This window comes from Maylandia zebra, linkage group LG3, assembly GCF_041146795.1.
Source record: "Maylandia zebra isolate NMK-2024a linkage group LG3, Mzebra_GT3a, whole genome shotgun sequence".
Taxonomy (NCBI): Eukaryota; Metazoa; Chordata; class Actinopteri; order Cichliformes; family Cichlidae; genus Maylandia; species Maylandia zebra.
Genome location: NC_135169.1, coordinates 56,890,925 through 56,913,999, shown reverse-complemented (window position 1 = coordinate 56,913,999; position 23,075 = coordinate 56,890,925). Strand labels below are relative to the sequence as shown.

Sequence of the window (23,075 nt, the reverse complement as noted above, 5' to 3'; positions counted from 1 at the left end):
CTTTCATTCGACCAGCATTTTTAGGTGCCAAGTAAGTACTGCTGTGTTTCATTTCTCATCGAGGGAGAAGAAAAACCAAAGAAAAATAGAGTATCGCTATTTACCGTCAACTAACAGAGTTCTGTCATGTTCTCATGACAAAGTGCCAAACTGGCCTCAGTCGTGATTTTCTTTCTTCCATCTTCTCTCTTTTTGTTGTTTTGTTTGAAGCATTTGTTTAATTGTTGTTTTTTATTGTGTGGAAAGAATTTTTCTGAAAATATAGATATAGAGAAATGATATTATATATAGTTCTATATAAAATGTGTACAAAGGAGAAAGTATATAAAAGGGTTTTCTCAGTGGGGGATCTATGCATGAATTATTTTTAAAGACGCGGGGAAAAGGACACTGTACCTGTCGATGCACGTTTCCCAAAATCTAAACGAGTCATATCGCTCCATGTTTGCTACTTTTGGTTTTTGGTTTTCTCCCGCAGAGTAAGAGCATCGCAGGAGCATCGCAGGAGCATCGCAGGAGCTCCTGAAGTCAAACGACGCCTCCCAGCACTCATTTATTAAAACGGAGTCGATGCCAAAAGTCTTAAACGTTAGAATCAAAGCAACAGCTGTGAACTCAGTCATGGTGTCATGTGCAGCCTCCGTCTTACTGTCACTACTTTTTCATTTTAGGGTACGTGAGGTAAAGCGTCCGTCGATGTAGCTTGATTGTACAAAATTATTTTTCTACGTTATTAACAAAACAGAGCAGAGACTGATGCTGCTCCTGTCTGACCCCCTTATGTCTGCCACATGTGTATTCTGACTTCATATCATCACTGCTCCCTCCCTCCTCCTCTCTCCATCCTACACCGCCTTTGTTATTTAACACCGACCCCCCCAAACTGATAATCAGACAAATTCCCAAACAGCTGACTTCACTGTGTCGACACCGTTCCTGACTATTTCTGACCTCAGCTCAGCTCTGCTATTATCCTCACATTAAGGGTTCGTTCACCTGCCTGCAGATGATCTGTGAGCTCGTCGGTTGTAAATTAAACTCTAAGCACACTGAGGGTAACCGGGAGGCGTTCAGGGCCTGCAGTGCAGAGCTGCAACATGAAAAAAAGGGATGGGGGCTCAGATCTCCTGAACAGGGTGGAAACAACACGGTGGGTTTGTGCTGTTTGTGATTCCTGCTCCGTCACTCTGGTGGAGACCACTGCAGCTCAGCAGCGCTCCCTGCTGATCCTCTGATGAAGATGTCAACAGTATGTAAACTGAGCTGATGTGCTGTTGTGTGACCCCATAAAGACTTCCCTAAACCTGCTGGTCTGGAAGTCCAGCAGTTCATCTAAACAAAAGGCACTTAGCCTAAATCAGATATAGATACATTTATCCTAAATGAACAGAGGGAGTGATTTTAAGTCTGATTTCAGACTATGTCAGTATTAGTTAAGCCAAGAGTCGGCAAAAGCTTTATGGCCCGGAAAGTTCTAATTCCCACAACATATTGTTGGATTAATAAGCAAAACTTTTCTGTGATGAAGATTTTTGGGGTCGTTGTTTTAGTGATGGGTTCATTCTGTCAGTTAGCTTTGGCTTGTTTTCTTATTTCAATAGAGGGAGTTTTACTAAACATGGACATGTCGAGGAGCGGCTCATTATTTCTGTAACAGTGCACTTAGAGAAAACTGTCAGGTGTCGCCCCCTTTGGTGATGATGTTTTGTGCTCTGATGAGCTAATAATCAGCTCTCTTTTCCTCCTTCTTTGTTCTAAGCAGGCCTGCAAGATTGAATTAACAGCGCTGTAAAACATTGTTGTGAGAGCAAATATAAGGTGAGCTTTTCCAGATTACAATGGGCTGAGGAAAAGGTCACCTGTGGGAACCTGCGAGTTCCTGTCTAAAGGATTGCAGCGAGTCAATCCAGTCCAAGATCATAAAGAACTCTTTTTCTAAAAACAAAAGAAACAACAAATAAATGAGCTCATATTGATGAGGGTGGAGACTCTGATGCTTTGCGCGTGAGGCTCCACTTGTCTGCTGTGCAGCCGTGACAAAGACTGGACCAGCGTTAGGATGAGTAGATGTTGACAAACAATTCACGACGCCGGTAAGAAAAGGGTGGATGCTTTGCTTTGCTTTTGGCAGGAGCACAAGAGAGAGAGAGGGAGACCGAAAGGTTCACATGAGAGTGGAGCTGCAGACTCCACCCTTGGGCGGCTAATTTTGGGTTGCTGATGTTTGCTTTAAGAAAATGTTGTTTTATTGACTGGGTTTAGATGATGGTGTCACATTATATTGTTGGGAAAATGCCAAATGCTGAAGGGGAGAAAATGTTTGATGTTACCATTAACCAAAGCAGGCCACTGTAGAAGTCAATGACATTTTATAGAAGGAAAACAGAACCAAAGCCAAATGTATGAGTTATATAGGGGATTGGTGGACTTGTCACATTCCAAATCCAGTTATGGAACAACAAACACTGGTCCAAGGGAAAGGGCAGGTGATACGAGGTGGTGCTGGAGGGAAACGAGCAAAGTAAAGACAGCAAACCTATTTTGGTTCGATTTGATAAAGTCAGATTAAAAGAAGTACCATGACACTCAGAGGATCAACGTGAAACTAAAACATACGCACATTTTGTATGAAGCACATGACTGATAACTGTTGTGTTTTAAGTTTAGTTTCTTATAGCACAGAGTGGATCACAGTGAGGGAAGGACAGGGGGGGAACTGAGTTTAAATGTGAAGTTGATGCTAATATACAGGTTTTGTTTCTAGGTCGTTCTGGGGATGCAGGCTCTGGGTGGAGCCAGGAGCTGAAAAGATCGAACATGATAATTAAACTGATTTTATTATTTAAACACAGGTTTGCAGGCCCGGAGCAAATATACTCGAGAGGAGAATCGCTGAGGTTTCCTGAGAAATGATCTGATGAACCTTTTTCTTTGAATTTTCTAGTTGTGGTTTTGTTTGACACATGAAGATGTGTCAAAAGGGGGAGTTTTAGGTCTAATTTGAAACAATGGATTATATGATCGATGATGCAATTCTACACTGCAATCATCGAGTCCATCCTCACCTCCTCCATCACCGTGTGGTACGCTGGAGCCACTATCAGGGACAAACAGAGACTGCAGCATGTTGTGCGCTCTGCTGAGAAGGTGATTGGCTGCAGACTCCCATCTCTGCAGGACCTGTACGCCTCCAGGACACTGGGGCGTGCAGCTCAGTCACAGCTGACCCTTCTCACCCTGGACACAGTCTGTTTGACCTGCTCCCCTCAGGCAGGAGGCTCCGGTCCATTCGCACCAGAACCTCTCGCCATAAGAACAGTTTCTTCCCCTCTGCTGTTGGACACATGAACAATAACCGTATGACTGTTCCCACCACTACCACGTGACCCTACGCTGTGTTCACTGCATCATTCCATGTTTGGCCCTGATCACCACCTGCACTCATGTATATATCTATCTACTTAGCACTTTTAATCCTTATTTTTATTTTTATTTAAGTGTTATATGACAGTATGTTTGCACTGAAGCACCGCAGCAATTTCCTAATGTTGTAAACCTGCTCAACATTTGGCAATAAAACCGTTTTTGATTCTGATTACTGTCAGCATTTTAATCGCTAGTTTAAAGGCTGCAGCTGTTGCTCTAACATAAATGTAACAGGCCTCAGTGCTGGTTCTAATCAGGGCCGTTGCTAGCCATTTGGGTGCCCTAAGCACAAATGCTTTATGGTGCCCCCCCGCCACTGAAAAAAAAAACAAAACATTAATACTTTTGAATTTCTCAGTGGAATTTGTTTAATTAAATAACAACAAACATGACAGTTAAACAAATAAATAAGGTTAAAGGAGGTTAAAAATACTGTTACAAATAAATACTGGAACAAAAATTGAACATTGGAACAAGAACAAAGAGCCTGGCAATAATGTGTAATTTTTTTTATAAAAAAATAATATATATAATATAATAGTATTATTATTAATATATTTACAAATAGTTTCACAATAGAATTTAAATAAGAAACTTAAATAAGAAAAATAAGAATTTGAACACAAAAGCCACATTCCTTAAGTAACTATGTTAAACATTTTTACAATTCGTTGTCAGAGTATGCCCTAGACTCTAGGGCATACTCTGACAACCAGAAAATGCAGGCGTGTGCCTCTCTAGGGCCTAGAGAGGCACACGCCTGCATTTTCTGGTTGCAAAATCAGCTATAAGGTCATCATATGATAGCTTCTGAGCCACGTCACCATTGATGCTGATAACAGCCAGACCACTTAAACGTTCCTGCCCCATTGATGAACGCAGGTACGTTTTAATGAGTTTGAGCTTTGAAAAGCTTCGCTCAGCAGAGGCAACTGTGACAGGCAGGGTCAGTGCAATACGCAGAACAATCCACAGATTGGGATATACCTCTTGAAGCTGATTGTCATGTAAAAATGACAGCATTTCCAAAGCAGACGTCTGTGGTGGCAGCTGAGGAAGGTTGATGATTTCCTGCATCATCTCAGGTCCATCAATGTCAGCTACTCCCTTATCTGTCAGTGTCTTCTGTACTTCAGTGCAGTGTTTTTTTAAATCCTCCTTGGACATCCCATTCACTTTGCTGAAATCAAGCAGCACTCCATATTTCTCCTTCACTTGATTCATGGTCTCAAACCTCTCCTGTAGGGAGATTAAAGCAGAGTCCACAACACAATTGAAAAATGTGACCTCAAGCTTTTTAAGGGCATCATGGAGGGGCTCATCAACAGCTTCATATGCAAACTGCCTTTTTGTGCTCCTGAGCCTTTTCTCCTTCAACTGTGGTTCTATGTTCAGGGCCTCACAGAGTTCTTTGGCAGCTGACACAGCCTCATCAAACCCAGACTGTCTGTATTTAGAGAGGTTACTTTTGGCAGTGTCAATGAGCCTGACAGCAACATCGAGCTGCATGGAGCTGGACTGTAGTAACTTGTTCACCTGGTTTGTGATTGTAAGAAGTTCACACCACACGATGGAGCAAATCAAAAATCGAAATGAGGCTACTTCCTCAGCAAGCACTTGAGCCTCCACCTTTGCGACTGCATCACTTACAGCTTCTCTGGCCTCCAGGGGAGCATCCCTCACTTCTTTTGTCTGACTCCGGACAGCAGTTACACTTTGAAGCCTGCTTTCCCATCTAACGTCACTCCAAGATTTAAGTGTCAATTTCACATGTTTTGTTAAAATGGCCCATCGCTGGGTGGCACTGGAAAAGAAATTGAACAACTTCTGCAAATACCCAAAGTAGCCAGTTGCATCTGGAGAGGACTTGGCAGCATCAGCTATGACCAGATTCATCGTGTGAGCTCCACAAGGCACAAACAATGCTCTCGGGTTTAATTGTAGCAGTCTGGCCTGAACACCTTGCTTCTTCCCCTTCATGTTGGCCCCATTGTCATAGGCCTGTCCTCGACAGTTTTCAAATGGAATGCCAAGCTCCTTCAACTTGTCAAGGACAACATTGGACAGGTTAAGGCCAGTTGTTTGCTCCACATTTATATAGCCAAGAAAGTATTCTTTAATATCTGGTTGTGCTTGGAAACAAACAATGCGTACTATGACTGACATTTGTTCAGTGTGACTCACATCTGGAGTACAGTCAAGAATGATGGAGAAGTATTTTGCCAACTGGATTTGCTTCACAATGGCGCGAAATGTTTCTGAAGAGATAATCTGAATTAGTTCGTTCTGTGTCTCAGGGCTGAGGTAATGTGTGTGGGAACCTTCATCTTTTATGTTGGCCAAGTGATTTGCCATTACAAGGTCATATGTTGCCATAAGCTCTACTTCCTTCAAGAAGTTGCCATTGTCCGGCTCATAAAGACAGTCAGAAGAGCCCCTAAAAGACAAATTTCTGGAAGCCAGTGAGAGAGTTATTGAGAGTAATCGTTTGAGAATCTCTCGCCACTTTTTCCTTTCTGCCTCTAGTAAGGTCAACTCCTGTTGATCTATTGCCATGCTTTTCTTTAGCCGTGTGTCCAGTTCTCTCCACTTAAGCATGCACTGTATGTGGTCTTGGCTACACTCATGACCCCTCAAACGGATGTTGATGTTCGACCAGTCACTGAAGCCCTCTGTACTCAGCTTTATATCCTTCACACTGAAAAGCTTACATGCAAAGCAGAACACAGCATTGTTCTGCGGTGAGTACACTAACCAGCTCCGGTGAACCTTTTCTCCATTGGGAAGAATTTTGAACTTAAGGCTAGTGTGAAATGCTCTTCCATCAGGCCCCTTTGGAAAATTAAAATCAGAGCTGACATTAAAAGGACCTCTCCGCACAATTTCAACACGATCAGCATCTACAATGTGAGCTGGCCAAAGAGCAGGATCGGTTGAAGGGGGCACACATGTCTCCACAGTGTCACTTTCTGATAGTCTCTCAGTGACAGGACTCTCAGTGGTACTTGTGTATGGAACTGTACCTGAACTGGTGGTTGATGGTTCTTGTTCTTCTTGGCTAGGGATTGTTGCAGGGTCTACAATGGCTGGTGGTTGATGTCCAGGGATGGCACTACTACTGGATGGTTCATCCTGTCCTTGAGATCCTCCTTGAACATATTTAAGCATTGACCCTGCATACAAGAGAAAATATTCAGGGATTTTACAGAAATACAATTTTGAATCTACAGTAGGCCTACGAAAGATTGCATTATAAGACTAATAAATTAAGTAAGTCACTGGTACATTTAAAAATTACTAACTATATTTTACATGTATAGATTTTCATAATGGCAAATGGCAATATAAACATGCTGTACATAATTTGATATAAATGCGCAAGTAGGAAATCTATATTACTGGAAGATATAGGTTTCATATTACAGTTTCACCAACAGGTGTCGCCCTTGATCTATGAACCTAAAGAAAGACGAGAACTATTTATGTGTTCAGACGTCAATGGCATAAATAAGATATGCGTCTTTATAGATATCCTGAAATGCAGCAACATACAAAGTAATCTTGTCTAATCTGATAATAATACTTGACTGCATCACTGACCTATCCCAAAGTTAAGGTTAATCAGTAGCATGCATGACGTTAGCCAGCTAGCAACCTGAGGAGGGAAATGCTAGTCTCACGAATCACGATAACGTTAGCAATCGTGAGTCACGATTGCTAACGTTATCTGAAAACCGTCAATTGAGTGACCATGATGAGTTGCTTTTAGTAGTCCATTCTATATTCATATCCACAACGTAAACAAACTACCCAACATCAATCATTTGCAACATTTGTTAACACAGTATGAACACTGCTAACAGGAGCTATCACAGAGTTGACGGACATGAGCGTGCAAGCAAGGGCTACAATAATGAACTTTTTTTATTATTATTATTTAAACATTGCCTTACTGGCAAGCGACGCCTGAGTTTCATCACGCTTCCTCTTCTTCTTTCTTTTCTCCGCTCCCGACTCCTGTTGCCGTTTCGAGGCCATGTTCAAACAGGTGTTTACCAATTATAGAACAGACCACTGGGAGTGGGGGGGCACCAGGAGGAGACTGGAGACAGGGCACAAAGCAGATTCACCCCTTTTCTCGGGAAAATTGTTTTATGTTGCTTTTGTATTGTTTAACCATATTAATGCATATGATATTTATAGTATTAATATGGTTTACTTTTTTTTTTACGACCCTGATTTTTTTGGTGCCCTACCGGCCATTTGGTGCCCTACGCAGTGTGCGTTATGTGCGTTTGCGGAGCTACGGCACTGGTTCTAATAGTCTGAGCTGCTTCCAGCTTTATTTGTGAAGAGCACAGCAGCTTACAAAACACGTAGCTAGCTCGTACAGCTGCGACGTTAAACTTTCATGAGCTAAGATGACCTTAAAATAACGGGGCTACGTGTGGTGATGCTAGCGTTAGCCACGTTAGCGCGTTAACTTCACAGGTGGTCAGACTGAGTAAACAGGCACTAAGTCAGAGGTTGGGCTCTCCGTTTCGCTGCAGGATCCCTTCATTCATGCAATTTATGCAGTTTATTAAAGTGCAATTGGAAAAAGGATTTTGAAATGCAGTTTTTAAAAGCATTTCAAAAATCAGTTTATTAAATGGGAATTCAAAAATGAATTTACAAATGCAGAATTTATTCTATAATTCATTACTTAAGCACAGAATTCTTTATTTCGATGCGCGTGGCTCTTGTGGTCCTCCATACAGGAGTGAGAACGTGTTGGCATTTGGGTCCTCCTTCCCCTCATCATAGTCTGCCACGCAGGCCGTGACAGAAAAGCCCACTAAAAGAACGCCCACCAGACCAAAGCAATGGTTTTGACTTGATCAGCATTAACCCCGCCCCCTGACTTTGATGGGTGAAGCTGACAAATAAAATGTATTTATGAACAGCAATGCAGGGCCAGGAGTAGCAACGTGAATTAAATAAATACATCATTAAATAATTCATTAAATGTGTCAGTAAAATAATTAAAATCGAAAACAAACCAATAATTGATTAAATATGTAATTAACTAATTTGAATTGTATATAAACAAATATTGAAAAATTTTAAATGAAATTAATGGATAATTCATTATTAATATATATCTTTAATTGATTATGTAGATTTTTTAAATTAATTACTGAAATAGTTCATTCATTAGTGATGCATTTATTTAATGCAACCATAAAATTATTGCTAGTTTAAGTAAAATCAATTTAAGACATCAATATTAAAGGTTAACTTATGATAATGAATACATGCAACTATAACTGATGACATAAAAATGAGGATTTCTTAAGCTGAAGCCAAAGTGCTGACTCATTTGTCATGTTACTCTCAAATGTTTTCCCTAATAACAAGAACATAATTACACTTTAGCCACAAGAGGGCAGCAGCATTAATATAAGTCACATGTATATAAAGGTACAGTGATTATATTACAGTGATTTTGACAAAAACAAAACAGTTGATGGCAGTGTGTTTTTCCATGACAGAATAATTACGCACACCCCACTTTGCAGTTATTTATTTGTAAAAAATGTTTGGAATCATGTATGATTTCCGTTCCACTTTGTGTTGGTCTTTCACGTGGAATTCCAATAAAACTGATTCATGTTTGTGCTGTAATGTGACAAAATGTGGGAAAGTTCAAGGGGGCCAACACTCGGACCGGCGGCCGCCTCGGGTCTCTGCTCCTCCTGCCTCCCCTTTCCCTCATCCACCTGCTGCCTCTGTGGAAGCTCCGCCATAGCCACCACCAAACAACTGAGTTATTTCTACACATCGACCAGCATCCGGCCAATCCACCACCTTCCATCGTTTATACCGTTACAAAAAAAAAAAATCATAAAAAAACATCATCGGCCCATTAAAAACGAAAAATCACCATCAGTATGCCCGATGGCCAGTCCAGCTATGGTCGTGCCATCAGTTAACCCTTCACGTGCCAGCTGTGACACGCGTGCCCAGGGTTGCCGACCCCTGCTCTAAAGCATCTGATTTGGATTCCTGAGATCAAATATATTTTCCTTTGGCTTTGTTTTCTTCCCATTTGTGGCTTTAATGTAGTGTTACATCCTGTTTGTTTGCTTCCATCTGTATACATGTCCAGATTCACTGTTATGTTTCTATTCTTACATTGCTGTGTGATCACTGTTCCCTCTGCTGACTGATGTGACCTTTTGTATCTCACACTGATACTTGTCATATTTGTATCTGCGCCTAAAAGATAAAAAGTTTTCCATGCTAAAACACAGCTCCACCTCCTGCAGTTCTCCCTCTGAACCACTAGATGTCTCTGTTATCTAAATGAAGACGTGCAGCACAGCAACCACAGCAGCGCTCAGATCACACGTGTCCTGTTATTATGTATAAAAGCATGAAACAGGTGAGACAGGTGGGATCAATATTAATGTTGTGGAAATATATGAAAAAGCAACAGAAGAGTGAAAACATTTCGTGTTTCTAGAAAGATCTTTCAGCTCACAGCTGCTCACAGACTGTATTTACAAGTGACAAACTGCAACTCTACAGTACATCTACAGTATATATCAAATATATTCTGTATTCAAATCTATTGAGTGATGTTTGAAAGTCTTTCCAGGTGAGTTTGATCCAGGAGGGTCTGAAGCCAGAGTCAGACAGAGACTGTGCAGAGACTGTAGAAGGACAGAGCAGCAGCAGAGCAGTCCAGATACACTGATGATCCTCTGTCAGATCCAGAGGGACACACAGGGATGATGCTGGACTCTACATTGTGTCTGACAGTGCAGCTGTTCTCAGAGCAGTTCACTCTGCAGCACTGACAGTCATCTGCACTTCTTCTCATTCCTCTGTCAGTCACTGCTGGATGAAGCTCTCCTCTCCACCTCCCAGTAACATGGCCCAGTCAGAGCATCTCTACACACAAGCTGCTGCTGCTTCAACCTCTCTGGATCATCAGGACACAGCTCCTCCTCTCTCAGCACACACACCGTCCTGTTTACCATCATCACCACCACCTGCAGAGAGAAGAAGGAAGAGCAGAGGAGATAAACGAGTGTTTCCAGAGACTCTTCATCAGCTGTCAGTCAGTGATGCAGCACATCCAGTATAAAGAGCAGCAGGGACTTCAGTGCTGGGACTGTACTAGGACTCATTGTTGCTTCACTTTTTCTAATCTTTGGATTTTTATTGAAGTTGCTGAAAATGTTTTTCCCTCCTAGTTTGAGTTTGGACTTTCATTCATTAGAAGAACCTTGGTGTGTCCACTCTGAGCTCTGTAGGAACCCCAACAACAAGCCCAACAATCCAGATGGACGGTTCCAGCTGTTAACTGGAGGAATTCCATCCAAACATCTGCTCTCACTAAATTCTTCCTCACCTACAGACTGTGTTCTTCACTGCTTTAAACTTGGAAATGAATGCAGTCATTGGTCTGCGTGCTGCTTTGTTCAGAGAGCTGATTGGCTGTTGACAGCGTTTGATCAGAGCGTGTCAGCCGTTACCATGGTGACCATAAAGGTCAGAAACAGGAAGTGTTTGTGTCCAATCCTGAAGCCTGTCACCATTCTCCTCTCACAGCTTCACTGAGAAGCTGCAGCTTTACAGGAAACACTGGATCTTTGTTTCATACTGACTGTGTTTAGTACAATACTGCTGACAGCACCACCCACTCACTCCATCACTCTACTTACACCAGAGTCTCCAGTCTGTAGTCTGGACTCTGCTGAAGATCAGACAGCTGCTTCACATCTGGATACTTCAGGTTGTTCCAGCTCAGGTCCAGCTCTCTCAGATGGGAGGGGTTGGACTTCAGTGCTGCTGCCAGATAATCACAGCTGATCTCTGACAAACCACAGCTCTCCAATCTGTATAAAGAATGAAAGATGTAAGTTTATTAGACAAAGTGTGAGCTTGAAATCATTCAGTGTTTCATCATCTGTTCAGAGCTGAAGAAGGTTCAGAATGTAGAAGTTTAGAAAATGGAAACTCCAAACAGCTGAAGCCAACAGGAAGCAGCTTCAAACAGGAAACTGTGCAGAGTTTCAGACTATATGTCCTGATGCAGCCAGTTGGATTTTGGAGATTTGAATCTTTGTTCTGTGACTAAGTCCTTGAATCATTTCTTCCAGTTGGTCCAACAAGACAGACTAAGTGTTGGACATGTGTTGTGGCTCCATTAGGGGAGCTTCTAAATGTGATGTGATGGCCCCTCTGGGTCTGTCAGGTCACAGCACTGAAGAGAGCTCAAACTGGGCACACAGTTGTTCCAGTCTGGACCAAAGACTCTATACTGGGACTGAGGGACTGCTTTGACTGCACCCACTGGGACTTTTTAAAGGCTCATGTTCTCACTTAGATCATCGATTTCTACTTACATTTCTTTCTGGGAAAAATGGGGATTACTTTGGAAACAGGAAGTATTTTCCCCAATAAGCAGCCCTGGATTAGTAAATCACTCCAACATGTTCTCAGGCAGAAGAAGCTGTCTTGTTATGAGGGAGAGAAGAAAAAGATGGAGGCACAGAAACTTGTTGAAAGAGAGATAAAGCAGCTAAAATCAGGTGTAAAAGTAAAGCAGAGGATGAGCTGAATAAAGGACACTCAAGGCTGGCTTGGAAAGGAATGAAGTCCATGGTGGGGATGCAGAACAAGGAGCAAAGATGAATGTGATGCTGAATCAGCAGAAGACTTGGACTCATTGGATTCCAGCTTTGATATCATTGATTTCAATGAAGAGCTTTGTGATTGTAGCAAAGGGCTGGTAGCTCTGAGAGTCCCACTGATGAGGTGTTTGTGTGGAAATCTCTTAGTGGGACCAAAGAGAGAAAAAGCCCTGGTTCTGATGCTGTGGGAGGGAAATGATTGAAGTGTGCTGTGAGGAACTGACTGGGAGATCTTCACACATTTTCCAGTCCTCCTTGGAACAACAGGAAGTTCCCAGCATATGGAAACAAAGGTTAAGTGTCCTATGGCACTCAGTGATGATGGTGCTGTGGCCCCACCACCTCCACCTCTTTGTAAAGGAACTAACTGTCATCTGAAGCTTCAAGTGGAACTAAGACTTCCTCCACTAGGTGGCAGTGTCTGATGAGAAAGTGTTAGTGGAGCTGGCCTGGAGTCAGAAACAGGAAGATGCAGGATTTGGGCTGAAATGGGGAAAAGTGGTTCGCACTAGTGCCTTAAAGCAAGAAGGTTGTAGGTTGAAGCTTGTTGGCCTTTCTGTGGAGGTTGGATGTTCTCCCACAGTCCAATGAAATGCTGCTTAGGTTCATTGGTGCTTCTAAATTGGCTGTAGGTGTGGATGTGAGAGAGTGCTTCTCTGTCTCTCTCTGTTGGCCCTGTGATGGACTGCTCACCTGTGCAGGTGGACCACGCCTCTTGCCCTATGACAGCTAGGGCACAGGCTGCAGCCCTGTGAGCCTAAGCTGAATAAACAGTTAGCAAAATTGATCCATAGATGGCCTGAAATCCCTCAGTTAGCAGTTTGGTAGATAGCTATGACATGCTAATCCCATCCAGCAGCTGTATTCTACCTGTAAGCTGATCCCTGCTGAGCCAAAGCACTTTTTCATATACAAATTACAACCTTTAATAGAAACCTATTGGTCAGCATCTTATTAGCCTGCTGTTAGCTTCATTCCACAGAAAACTGAGAGAAACTAACAGAGTTGATAAAGAATAAAGAGAAATGTGCTGATTTAAAGCCTTTGAAGTGCTTCAGATGATCTCTGTCCACTTCTGTCCACTCATTCATTCATGTAAGCTTTCTAATGCAGCTTTGATCTTCACAGTCTGCTTCATGAAACTCATTCTAACCCTGAATGTCAGAGTGTTCCTCCTTCTCTTTCCCATCATTCATGCTGGCAGTGGAGGAGATTTGGATGTTGGACTGTGCTTTGGATGATGTGTGTATGTTTGTGTTGGACTGCTGTCTGTAAAGCAAACGCACATTTTGCTTTGGATTTCAGTGTCAGACAGACTTTAAGGTGGAATGAAGAGTTGGAGAGTTTCACAGTGAATTATCCAGTGGAGGATTTTTCTTCTTCTTTGAAGGTTTGAAATGTGAACATTGTTCTGCTGCAGTCAATGGACTAAACCAGAGAAGAAGAAAACAGACTTTACCATGAAGATCCTCAGTGTGGATCAGTATAATATCAGCCTGATGTCTGCAGTTTAGTGTCAGCACAACTTTCACATCATATTCATCTCAGCACAACTAAAACATGCTGACTGACCTCAGAGTTTCAAGTCCACATCCTGGACTCTCCAGGAAACCACACAGATGCTTCACTCCTGAATCCTGCAGCTTGTTGTTGAAGCTCAGCTCCAGCTGTCTCAGATGGGAGGGGTTGGACTTCAGTGCTGCTGCCAGATAATCACAGCTGATCTCTGACAAACCACAGACACTCAATCTGTATAAAGAATGAAAGATGTAAGTTTATTAGACAAAGTGTGAGCTTGAAATCATTCAGTGTTTCATCATCTGTTCAGAGCTGAAGAAGGTTCAGAATGTAGAAGTTTAGAAAATGGAAACTCCAAACAGCTGAAGCCAACAGGAAGCAGCTTCAAACAGGAAACTGTGCAGAGTTTCAGACTATATGTCCTGATGCAGCCAGTTGGATTTTGGAGATTTGAATCTCTGTTCTGTGACTAAGTCCTTGAATCATTTCTTCCAGTTGGTCCAACAAGACAGACTAAGTGTTGGACATGTGTTGTGGCTCCATTAGGGGAGCTTCTAAATGTGATGTGATGGCCCCTCTGGGTCTGTCAGGTCACAGCACTGAAGAGAGCTCAAACTGGGCACACAGTTGTTCCAGTTCCAGTCTGGACCAAAGACTCTATACTGGGACTGAGGGACTGCTTTGACTGCACCCACTGGGACTTTTTAAAGGCTCATGTTCTCACTGAGATCATCGATTTCTACTTACATTTCTTTCTGGGAAAAATGGGGATTATTTTGGAAACAGGAAGTATTTTCCCCAATAAGCAGCCCTGGATTAGTAAATCACTCCAACATGTTCTCAGGCAGAAGAAGCTGTCTTGTTATGAGGGAGAGAAGAAAAAGATGGAGGCACAGAAACTTGTTAAAAGAGAGATAAAGCAGCTAAAATCAGGTGTAAAAGTAAAGCAGAGGATGAGCTGAATAAAGGACACTCAAGGCTGGCTTGGAAAGGAATGAAGTCCATGGTGGGGATGCAGAACAAGGAGCAAAGATGAATGTGATGCTGAATCAGCAGAAGACTTGGACTCATTTGATTCCAGCTTTGATATCATTGATTTCAATGAAGAGCTTTGTGATTGTAGCAAAGGGCTGGTAGCTCTGAGAGTCCCACTGATGAGGTGTTTGTGTGGAAATCTCTTAGTGGGAGCAAAGAGAGAAAAAGCCCTGGTTCTGATGCTGTGGGAGGGAAATGATTGAAGTGTGCTGTGAGGAACTGACTGGGAGATTTTCACACATTTTCCAGTCCTCCTTGGAACAACAGGAAGTTCCCAGCATATGGAAACAAAGGTTAAGTGTCCTATGGCACTCAGTGATGATGGTGCTGTGGCCCCACCACCTCCACCTCTTTGTAAAGGAACTAACTGTAATCTGAAGCTTCAAATGGAACTAAGACTTCCTCCACTAGGTGGCAGTGTCTGATGAGAAAGTGTTAGTGGAGCTGGCCTGGAGTCAGAAACAGGAAGATGCAGGATTTGGGCTGAAATGGGGAAAAGTGGTTCGCACTAGTGCCTTAAAGCAAGAAGGTTGTAGGTTGAAGCTTGTTGGCCTTTCTGTGGAGGTTGGATGTTCTCCCACAGTCCAATGAAATGCTGCTTAGGTTCATTGGTGCTTCTAAATTGGCTGTAGGTGTGGATGTGAGAGAGTGCTTCTCTGTCTCTCTCTGTTGGCCCTGTGATGGACTGCTCACCTGTGCAGGTGGACCACGCCTCTTGCCCTATGACAGCTAGGGCACAGGCTGCAGCCCTGTGAGCCTAAGCTGAATAAACAGTTAGCAAAAATGATCCATAGATGGCCTGAAATCCCCCAGTTAGCAGTTTGGTAGATAGCTATGACATGCTAATCCCATCCAGCAGCTGTATTCTACCTGTAAGCTGATCCCTGCTGAGCCAAAGCACTTTTTCATATACAAATTACAACCTTTAATAGAAACCTATTGGTCAGCATCTTATTAGCCTGCTGTTAGCTTCATTCCACAGAAAACTGAGAGAAACTAACAGAGTTGATAAAGAATAAAGAGAAATGTGCTGATTTAAAGCCTTTGAAGTGCTTCAGATGATCTCTGTCCACTTCTGTCCACTCATTCATTCATGTAAGCTTTCTAATGCAGCTTTGATCTTCACAGTCTGCTTCATGAAACTCATTCTAACCCTGAATGTCAGAGTGTTCCTCCTTCTCTTTCCCATCATTCATGCTGGCAGTGGAGGAGATTTGGATGTTGGACTGTGTTTTGGATGATGTGTGTATGTTTGTGTTGGACTGCTGTCTGTAAAGCAAACGCACATTTTGCTTTGGATTTCAGTGTCAGACAGACTTTAAGGTGGAATGAAGACTTGGAGAGTTTCACAGTGAATTATCCAGTGGAGGATTTTTCTTCTTCTTTGAAGGTTTGAAATGTGAACATTGTTCTGCTGCAGTCAATGGACTAAACCAGAGAAGAAGAAAACAGACTTTACCATGAAGATCCTCAGTGTGGATCAGTATAATATCAGCCTGATGTCTGCAGTTTAGTGTCAGCACAACTTTCACATCATATTCATCTCAGCACAACTAAAACATGCTGACTGACCTCAGAGTTTCAAGTCCACATCCTGGACTCTCCAGGAAACCACACAGATGCTTCACTCCTGAATCCTGCAGCTTGTTGTTGGAGCTCAGGTCCAGCTGTCTCAGATGGGAGGGGTTGGACTTCAGTGCTGCTGCCAGATAATCACAGCTGATCTCTGACAAACCACAGTCCCACAATCTGTATAAAGAATGAAAGATGTAAGTTTATTAGACAAAGTGTGAGCTTTAAATCATTCAGTGTTTCATCATCTGTTCAGAGCTGAAGAAGGTTCAGAATGTAGAAGTTTAGAAAATGGAAACTCCAAACAGCTGAAGCCAACAGGAAGCAGCTTCAAACAAACATAACAAGAGAAAAAACTCTGAACGTTTCACATTAAAGTCGTACATTTCTCATAAAAACAGGACAAAGACTTGAAAAAGTCGTGTTTTTCCTTCCAGGAACCACAAGGCTTCACTTTTAAAGGTGAAGTGTGAAAGAAATGGACATATTTGAAGTCCAACACCTTTTTCCAGTCACATTATTAAAGCAGACAAACTACAAGCTCATTTTCATTCCAACAAGTCATCTTCTGACCTGGACTAACAACACTGGTCTCTATGTGCAGCTGGCTGTGAGACCAGTGCTCAGGGAGCGTCTACAAAGTGCAACACTGAAAGAACATCACACACTCATTTGCTTCCATCATCCAACCTGAAGAGGAAACAGAGACGGCTCCCCTTCAAAGTAAAAGCTGCTCCTTTTGGACACAGTATCAAAGAAAGTCTACAGTATAACATAGAAAAGACAGAACAAAGTTTTGGTTGTTTTTAAATTGTGCAGAAATGAAACTACACTAAGCTCAATTATGTGACAGACATTTCATCCCTTGTCAGTTTGGCCTCATCCTGGGCCGGATTATCCAGCACACACTCTGACCACAGGCCCAGGGGCCACGCACAGCTGGGCTCCATCCAAGAGACAGGAAACAAACCAACACAATAATAAAAAGCACCATGTGATCTTCTTACATCTTCAAGACAAACATAGTAAAAACATGATATTTGTTTCCTGATAAAATGATGTGACAGGTAGAACAGCGTAAAGTGGTGGTGTTACAGCCTTTCTCCCCTCTGCTGCCGAGGCTGTTAGTCTCTCCCAAACTCAGCTACAGGACTTCCAAATGAATGAAAGCAGCAGAAGTGGCTTTACAAATGAAAGAGGAAGAGGAGAAGAAGAGGAGAGGGAGGCCACCCTGACCATCACTCCAGCTGAAAACATCACACTTCCATTAAAGTTGGTGAGGAAATGTTGAGCAGGATGAGCTGCTGGCTAATCTGGAGGCTGTAGCAGCAGCTCACAGTCACAGTGGATTTCCACTCATGAAAAAGCTCTGGCTGCTTCATTTCTCATTTCATATCAGAGACTTTAATGCTTCACTGAAGCTGTACTGTGATGCTTCCATATTCCAGTGAGGCCTCCATAATGATTTCAGCTGTTCTGTACACACACTGTGTGCCCTGTATGGCTCAAAGTCTCTGCAGCCTGTTTTTATCTGCTATCATCAGATCTTCATCATCCTCATTCACATCCCTCACACACTCTACAGCCTCATCAGCACCGACTTCATCTTCACTGACTGATGGAGCACAACATGAACCTGTGGAGGCTGAAACACTGTCCTGTCAAACATCTCCCCGTCACCACTCCACTTCTGTCAGCCTTTAAATGAACCCTGCTCAAGTCTGTCACTTCTGTTTGGAGCCAAAAGGAAAAACTGTTGTTCAGTCGTTTGGAAAGACAACATTTCTGAAAGCACTCAAACTTCTTCACATTTGTCTTCAGACACATCCTGAACATTTAGGAACTAAAGAAAGTTTCAAACATCAAAGACCTGAAATATAGAAAAACAACAACAGCCGCAGTCAGTGAACTCACCTCAGAGTCTCCAGTCGACGGTTTGGACTCTCCAGTCCAGCACACAGAAGCTTCACACCTGAATCCTGCAGCTTGTTCCAAGTCATGTCCAGCTGTGTCAGATGGGAGGGGCTGGACTTCAGAGCTGAGGCCACAACTTCACAGTGAGACTCTGAGAGTCGACAGTGAGTCAGTCTGTGATGATAGAAAATATAAAATGTGTTATTATAAAAGCAGAAAATCTGCATTATAAACACAGACTGAATGTATATGAAGACAAAACAGAGTGAGGTCATAATCTGATGAATCTGCTCTTCACATCTGTGCTTCAGCTCCTCTTACTGTGTTTGACATGACACAACGATTGAGTCTCTCTCAGACCTGCAGACTTTTAATGAGAATCTTTGTTTGGCTTTAATCTGCAGATGAAGGAGGAAGATGGTGTCACATTTAGGCTTCCATAATGTCCACAGTCTGTCACTGAGATCTGATCCAGAGTCAGAGTGAAGACACACATTTGGACTGTTTCCTGTTTTGACTCCAGAACATTTTGAATGAGTTCAGCTCAGTGAAGAGTTCCAGCTGGAAAGATGATCTCTGTTTGCTACCTGCTGTCAGGTACGACTGTTCACGTCCACACGCAGGAAAAACCTGCTGACTGTTACCAAACGGAGCAGAAATCTCATCACTGGACAATAATGATGAATGAACTCAGAGCTGCTGATATCAGATCTGATTTCAGGGGAACTAAACACAGAAATGATTGGCTCATTTTAGCTTTCTGAGCCATTATCTGCTGCTGTGTCGCTAGTTGGCAGAAAATGATTTGTATTCCTGTTCAGGGCTTCAGTGTTTATGAGTCCAGATCCAGGTGACAGCAAGTCAAAATGATGTTACCTGTCTGTGTCCAGCAGCAGCCTGTATTCACTTTGAATATTGTTATAACCTGACATGGATCAGTTTGTCTTTGATTGGTTTGTAAATGTCACTGTTTCCATTGGACCTGAGTGACGTACAAAGACAGAGAGGGAGAGAAAGGAGAGAGAGGATGGAGACAGCAAAGAGAGAGCAAACACAAACAGGTGAGAGTGGACAGGTGACCAAGGTCAGCAACCAATCAGAGAGCTTCTGTTTGACCCACAGTCACTGATGATGACTGCACATAACCAAGCAGTGTGTTACTCTGATATCAAATATGGATCCTGCTCTTATAATAATGATCATCAGATGATATTATTGTGTTATTTTGTAGCTGAATACGATGTTTGTGTGATTATCAGTGAAAGAAGCAGTGAGGAGGATGGAGAGAGAGAGAGGACAGAGGGTGAAGTTAGAAACACTAAAAGGATTTTTCATGGATTTCATGGATGATTTGAGTGATTTCCAGCAGGACACTTAAACATGTCAGTGGACGTCCTAAAGAACATATTCACTGATATGAAACGTGTCATTGAACAGGATTAATATCAGTGGAAACATGGTGGAAACAGCTGTGACTGCATGGATGTGACACACTTCAAATCTGTTCTCCACTCTTGGATTTGGGATCCATGGAGCTGCTGCTGAGTCTGTACAATAAAGGAATGGTGTGGAAGGTTGCAGCGTACGGACACAAACACTTTGTGCTTACAATCTGATTTTATTTTCAAAATTAAACTACTAACCTACACTGATCAATGATGTTAATGATCACATCTGGACTCACCCAGCCTTTCTGCAGTTCCTCACAGCTGGAATCAGTCTCTGTCGTCCCCGCTCTGATGTGTTGTACTTCTGCAGGTCCAACTCATCCAGAACCTCCTCTGACATCTGCAGCAAGAAGGACAGAGCTGAGCACTGGATCTCAGAGAGTTCCTTCTCTGATCTGTTCTCTGACTTCAGGAACTCTTGGATCTCCTGATGTACTGAGAGGTGGTTCATCTCCATCAGACAGTGGAAGATGTTGATGCTTCTGTCAGGAGAGATTCCATAACTGTTCATCTCCTTCAGGTTGTTGATGACTCTCTGGATGGTTCCTGGACTGATCTCTGTCTGACCCAGCAGACCTACTAAGAGTCTCTGGTTGGACTCCAGACAGAGGCCATGAAGGAAGCGAACAAATAGGTCCAGGTGGCCATTTTTACTCTGGAGGGATTTCTCCATGGCTCTCCTCAGAAATACATCAAGTGATTGGAGATCATCGTCATCAAAAAGACTGGAAATCATCTTGATTAAAGATTTTGGTTTAAGGAAGTTCTTCAGCACCTTTGTCTTCCTGTTGGTGTGACATTGGAACATGTAGACTGCAGCCAGAAACTCCTGAATGCTCAGATGAACAAAGCAGTAGACTGGTTTCTGGAAGATCACACACTCTCTTTTGAAGATCTCTGTACAAACTCCTGAGTACACCGAGGCCTCTGTCACATCCAGACCACACTGCTCCAGGTCTTCTTGGTAGAACATGATGTTTCCTTTCTCCAGATGTTCAAACGCCAGCCTCCCCAGCTTCAGAAGAACTTCCCTGTCAGCCTCCGTCAGCTCCTGTGGACTCGTCTCACGTCCCTCATGGTACTTGTTCTTCTTCCTCTTTGTCTGAACCAGCAGGAAGTGTGAGTACATGTCAGTCAGGGTCTTGGGCAGCTCTCCTCTCTGCTCTGTAGTCAACATGTGCTCCAGAACTGTAGCAGTGATCCAGCAGAAGACTGGGATACTACACATGATGTGGAGGTTCCTGGATGTCTTCATGTGGGAGATGATTCTGCTGGACAGCTCTTCATCACTGAATCTCCTCCTGAAGTACTCCTCCTTCTGGGCGTCAGTGAAGCCTCGTACTTCTGTTAGCCTGTCAACACATGTAGGAGGGATCTGATTGGCTGCTGCGGGTCGGGAAGTTATCCAGACGAGAGCCGAGGGAAGCAGATTCCCCTGGATGAGGTTTGTCAGCAGCTGGCTGACTGATGACTTCTGTGTGACATCAGACAGCAGCTTCCTGTTGGTGAAATCCAATGAAAGTCTGCTTTCATCCAGGCCGTCAAAGATGAACAAAAGCTGAGAGACAGCCAGCTTCTCTGCTGTGACCTTCTGTAATGTTGGATGGAAAACATGGAGCAGCTCCAGAAGACTGTACTGCTCATCTCTGATCAGGTTCAGCTCCCTGAATGAAAGCAGAACCACCACACTGACATGTTGGTTCTCCAAGCCCTCTGCCCAGTCCAGAGTGAACTTCTGCACTGAGAAGGTTTTTCCAACACCAGCCACGCCGTTGGTCAGAACCACTCTGATGGGTCTCTGTTGGTCAGGTAAGGCTTTAAAGATGTCCTGGCACCTGATTGGAGCGTCATGGAGGGCGTCCATCTTGGAAGCTGTCTCCAGCTGCCTCACCTCATGTTGGGTATGAACCTCTTCACTCTGTCCCTCTGTGATGTAGAGCTCAGTGTAGATCCTGTTGAGGAGGGTTCTACTTCCTGTTTCATCACTTCCTTCAGTCACACGTTCACATCTCCTCCTCAGACTGATCTTATGTTCATCTAAAACCTCCTGCAGACCAACATCTGCTGAAAGAAAGAAAAACAATGAGACTAAAGAGAAAGAAAACTCTTCAATGTCTGAACAACACAAGAAGTCCAGTTTTCAGAAATGAGTCCATCAGCAGACAGATGTTCAGTCTTACTTTGTACACAGCTGCTCTGACTGGCTGTCTGCAGTCCAGCTCTGCTTCTGGATCTTTCTCCACACTGTGCAGAAGCTCTGATGGTGACACAGAAAAGTCACAGTGGAGATACTTCTGTCCACCTTTGATTAGACTCATTATAAAAAGGAAAACAAAGTTTGAACACAGTCATGTTTCCAGTTCACTGACTTACATTTATTCCATGGACACTCACTCTAACCTGAAGCACAGCTACAACCCAACATTGTTGAGGCCTCATCTCCTCCTTTCCTGACTGTAGAGGTTAAATATGCAACAACCGACAAATAAAAGAATTTGGTTCATTTCAAAGAAATTCACACGGCGACCAAGTAAAGTAACCGTAGTAAAGGAGACAACATCCCGTTGATGGTGGGATTATTTGAAAGATTTGCTTTAGTCACGTCACCAAATGCAGTTGAACCACCCGTGGATCCATGTTTGACCATTCTACCACTCTGAGCTCTGCTTTTGAATCATTTTATTATTATCATCATTCATTTATTCATTCTTTGGAGGGGGGCTATTTCCTAATGCCGCCCTAATAAGCTGATGTTCAAGGGGAAATATAACAGAAACTCTTTCAGTGTTATTCATTAATAAATTAACAGATAAACTGTGAAGAAGAAAAAACTGAGATTTAAAGGAGAGAGTGAGAAACTTGATCATCCATCCTCATAATACATGTTTATCAGTATCTGCTGTGACCATACTGCAGTAATAACTACAAGTCTACATTTCTGTGACTGTTGATCAATCACAGCAGGAATCTGAGCTCATCTCTGCACACAGAGCAGCTTCAGCTCTGGGATAAACTGCTCGCTTCACGTCCTTCTCAGCTCACAGACACTCATCCTGATATTTTCCTTTAACATTTGATGGTATAATTCATCTGAGTTTACACTTTATCTGCATGAATACAGAAAAACAGACCCAAACACCAGAAACCATCAGTTTCACCATGTAGAATATATTGTTGTTTCCTTGCTTTTAATTCAGAGAAAAACTCTGATTTGGATTGAAGGAAATTGCCGTCCCGGGTTTCCTCCGTGGCGTGAGCGATAAGCAGAGTTTTGTCCTTTCCTTCTAAGATTCCTAATTATTTAAAGTAACACTCAGGTATGCCATTCAGCGTGTTAGTACGAGCTCGGGAGCAGCTTGGGAGAACAAGAAAACAGAGACTGCTTTAGGTTGCCTTCCCAATCGACTCAAAGGTTTATTTGATACACAGCAGTTTATATAGATGAAAAAAAAGGTTCGTGTGTCAGCTTTCCCAG

At 42.9% G+C, this 23,075-nt stretch overlaps 1 protein-coding gene across 1 annotated transcript in view; it reads right to left on the bottom strand.

Annotated features, from left to right (window-relative positions):
- LOC143416846 (protein NLRC3-like) overlaps positions 1-23,075 on the bottom strand; it is a 77,550-nt gene that overhangs the window by 46,589 nt on the left and 7,886 nt on the right. Inside the window, exons 2-6 of the mRNA XM_076882499.1 lie at positions 21,781-21,857; positions 20,153-21,664; positions 16,239-16,368; positions 13,686-13,862; positions 11,142-11,315 (exon numbers count right to left, since the gene is read on the bottom strand). Coding sequence (XP_076738614.1) covers positions 11,142-11,315; positions 13,686-13,862; positions 16,239-16,368; positions 20,153-21,664; positions 21,781-21,857 — 2,070 coding nt within the window. The remainder of the gene's footprint in view (positions 1-11,141; positions 11,316-13,685; positions 13,863-16,238; positions 16,369-20,152; positions 21,665-21,780; positions 21,858-23,075) is intronic.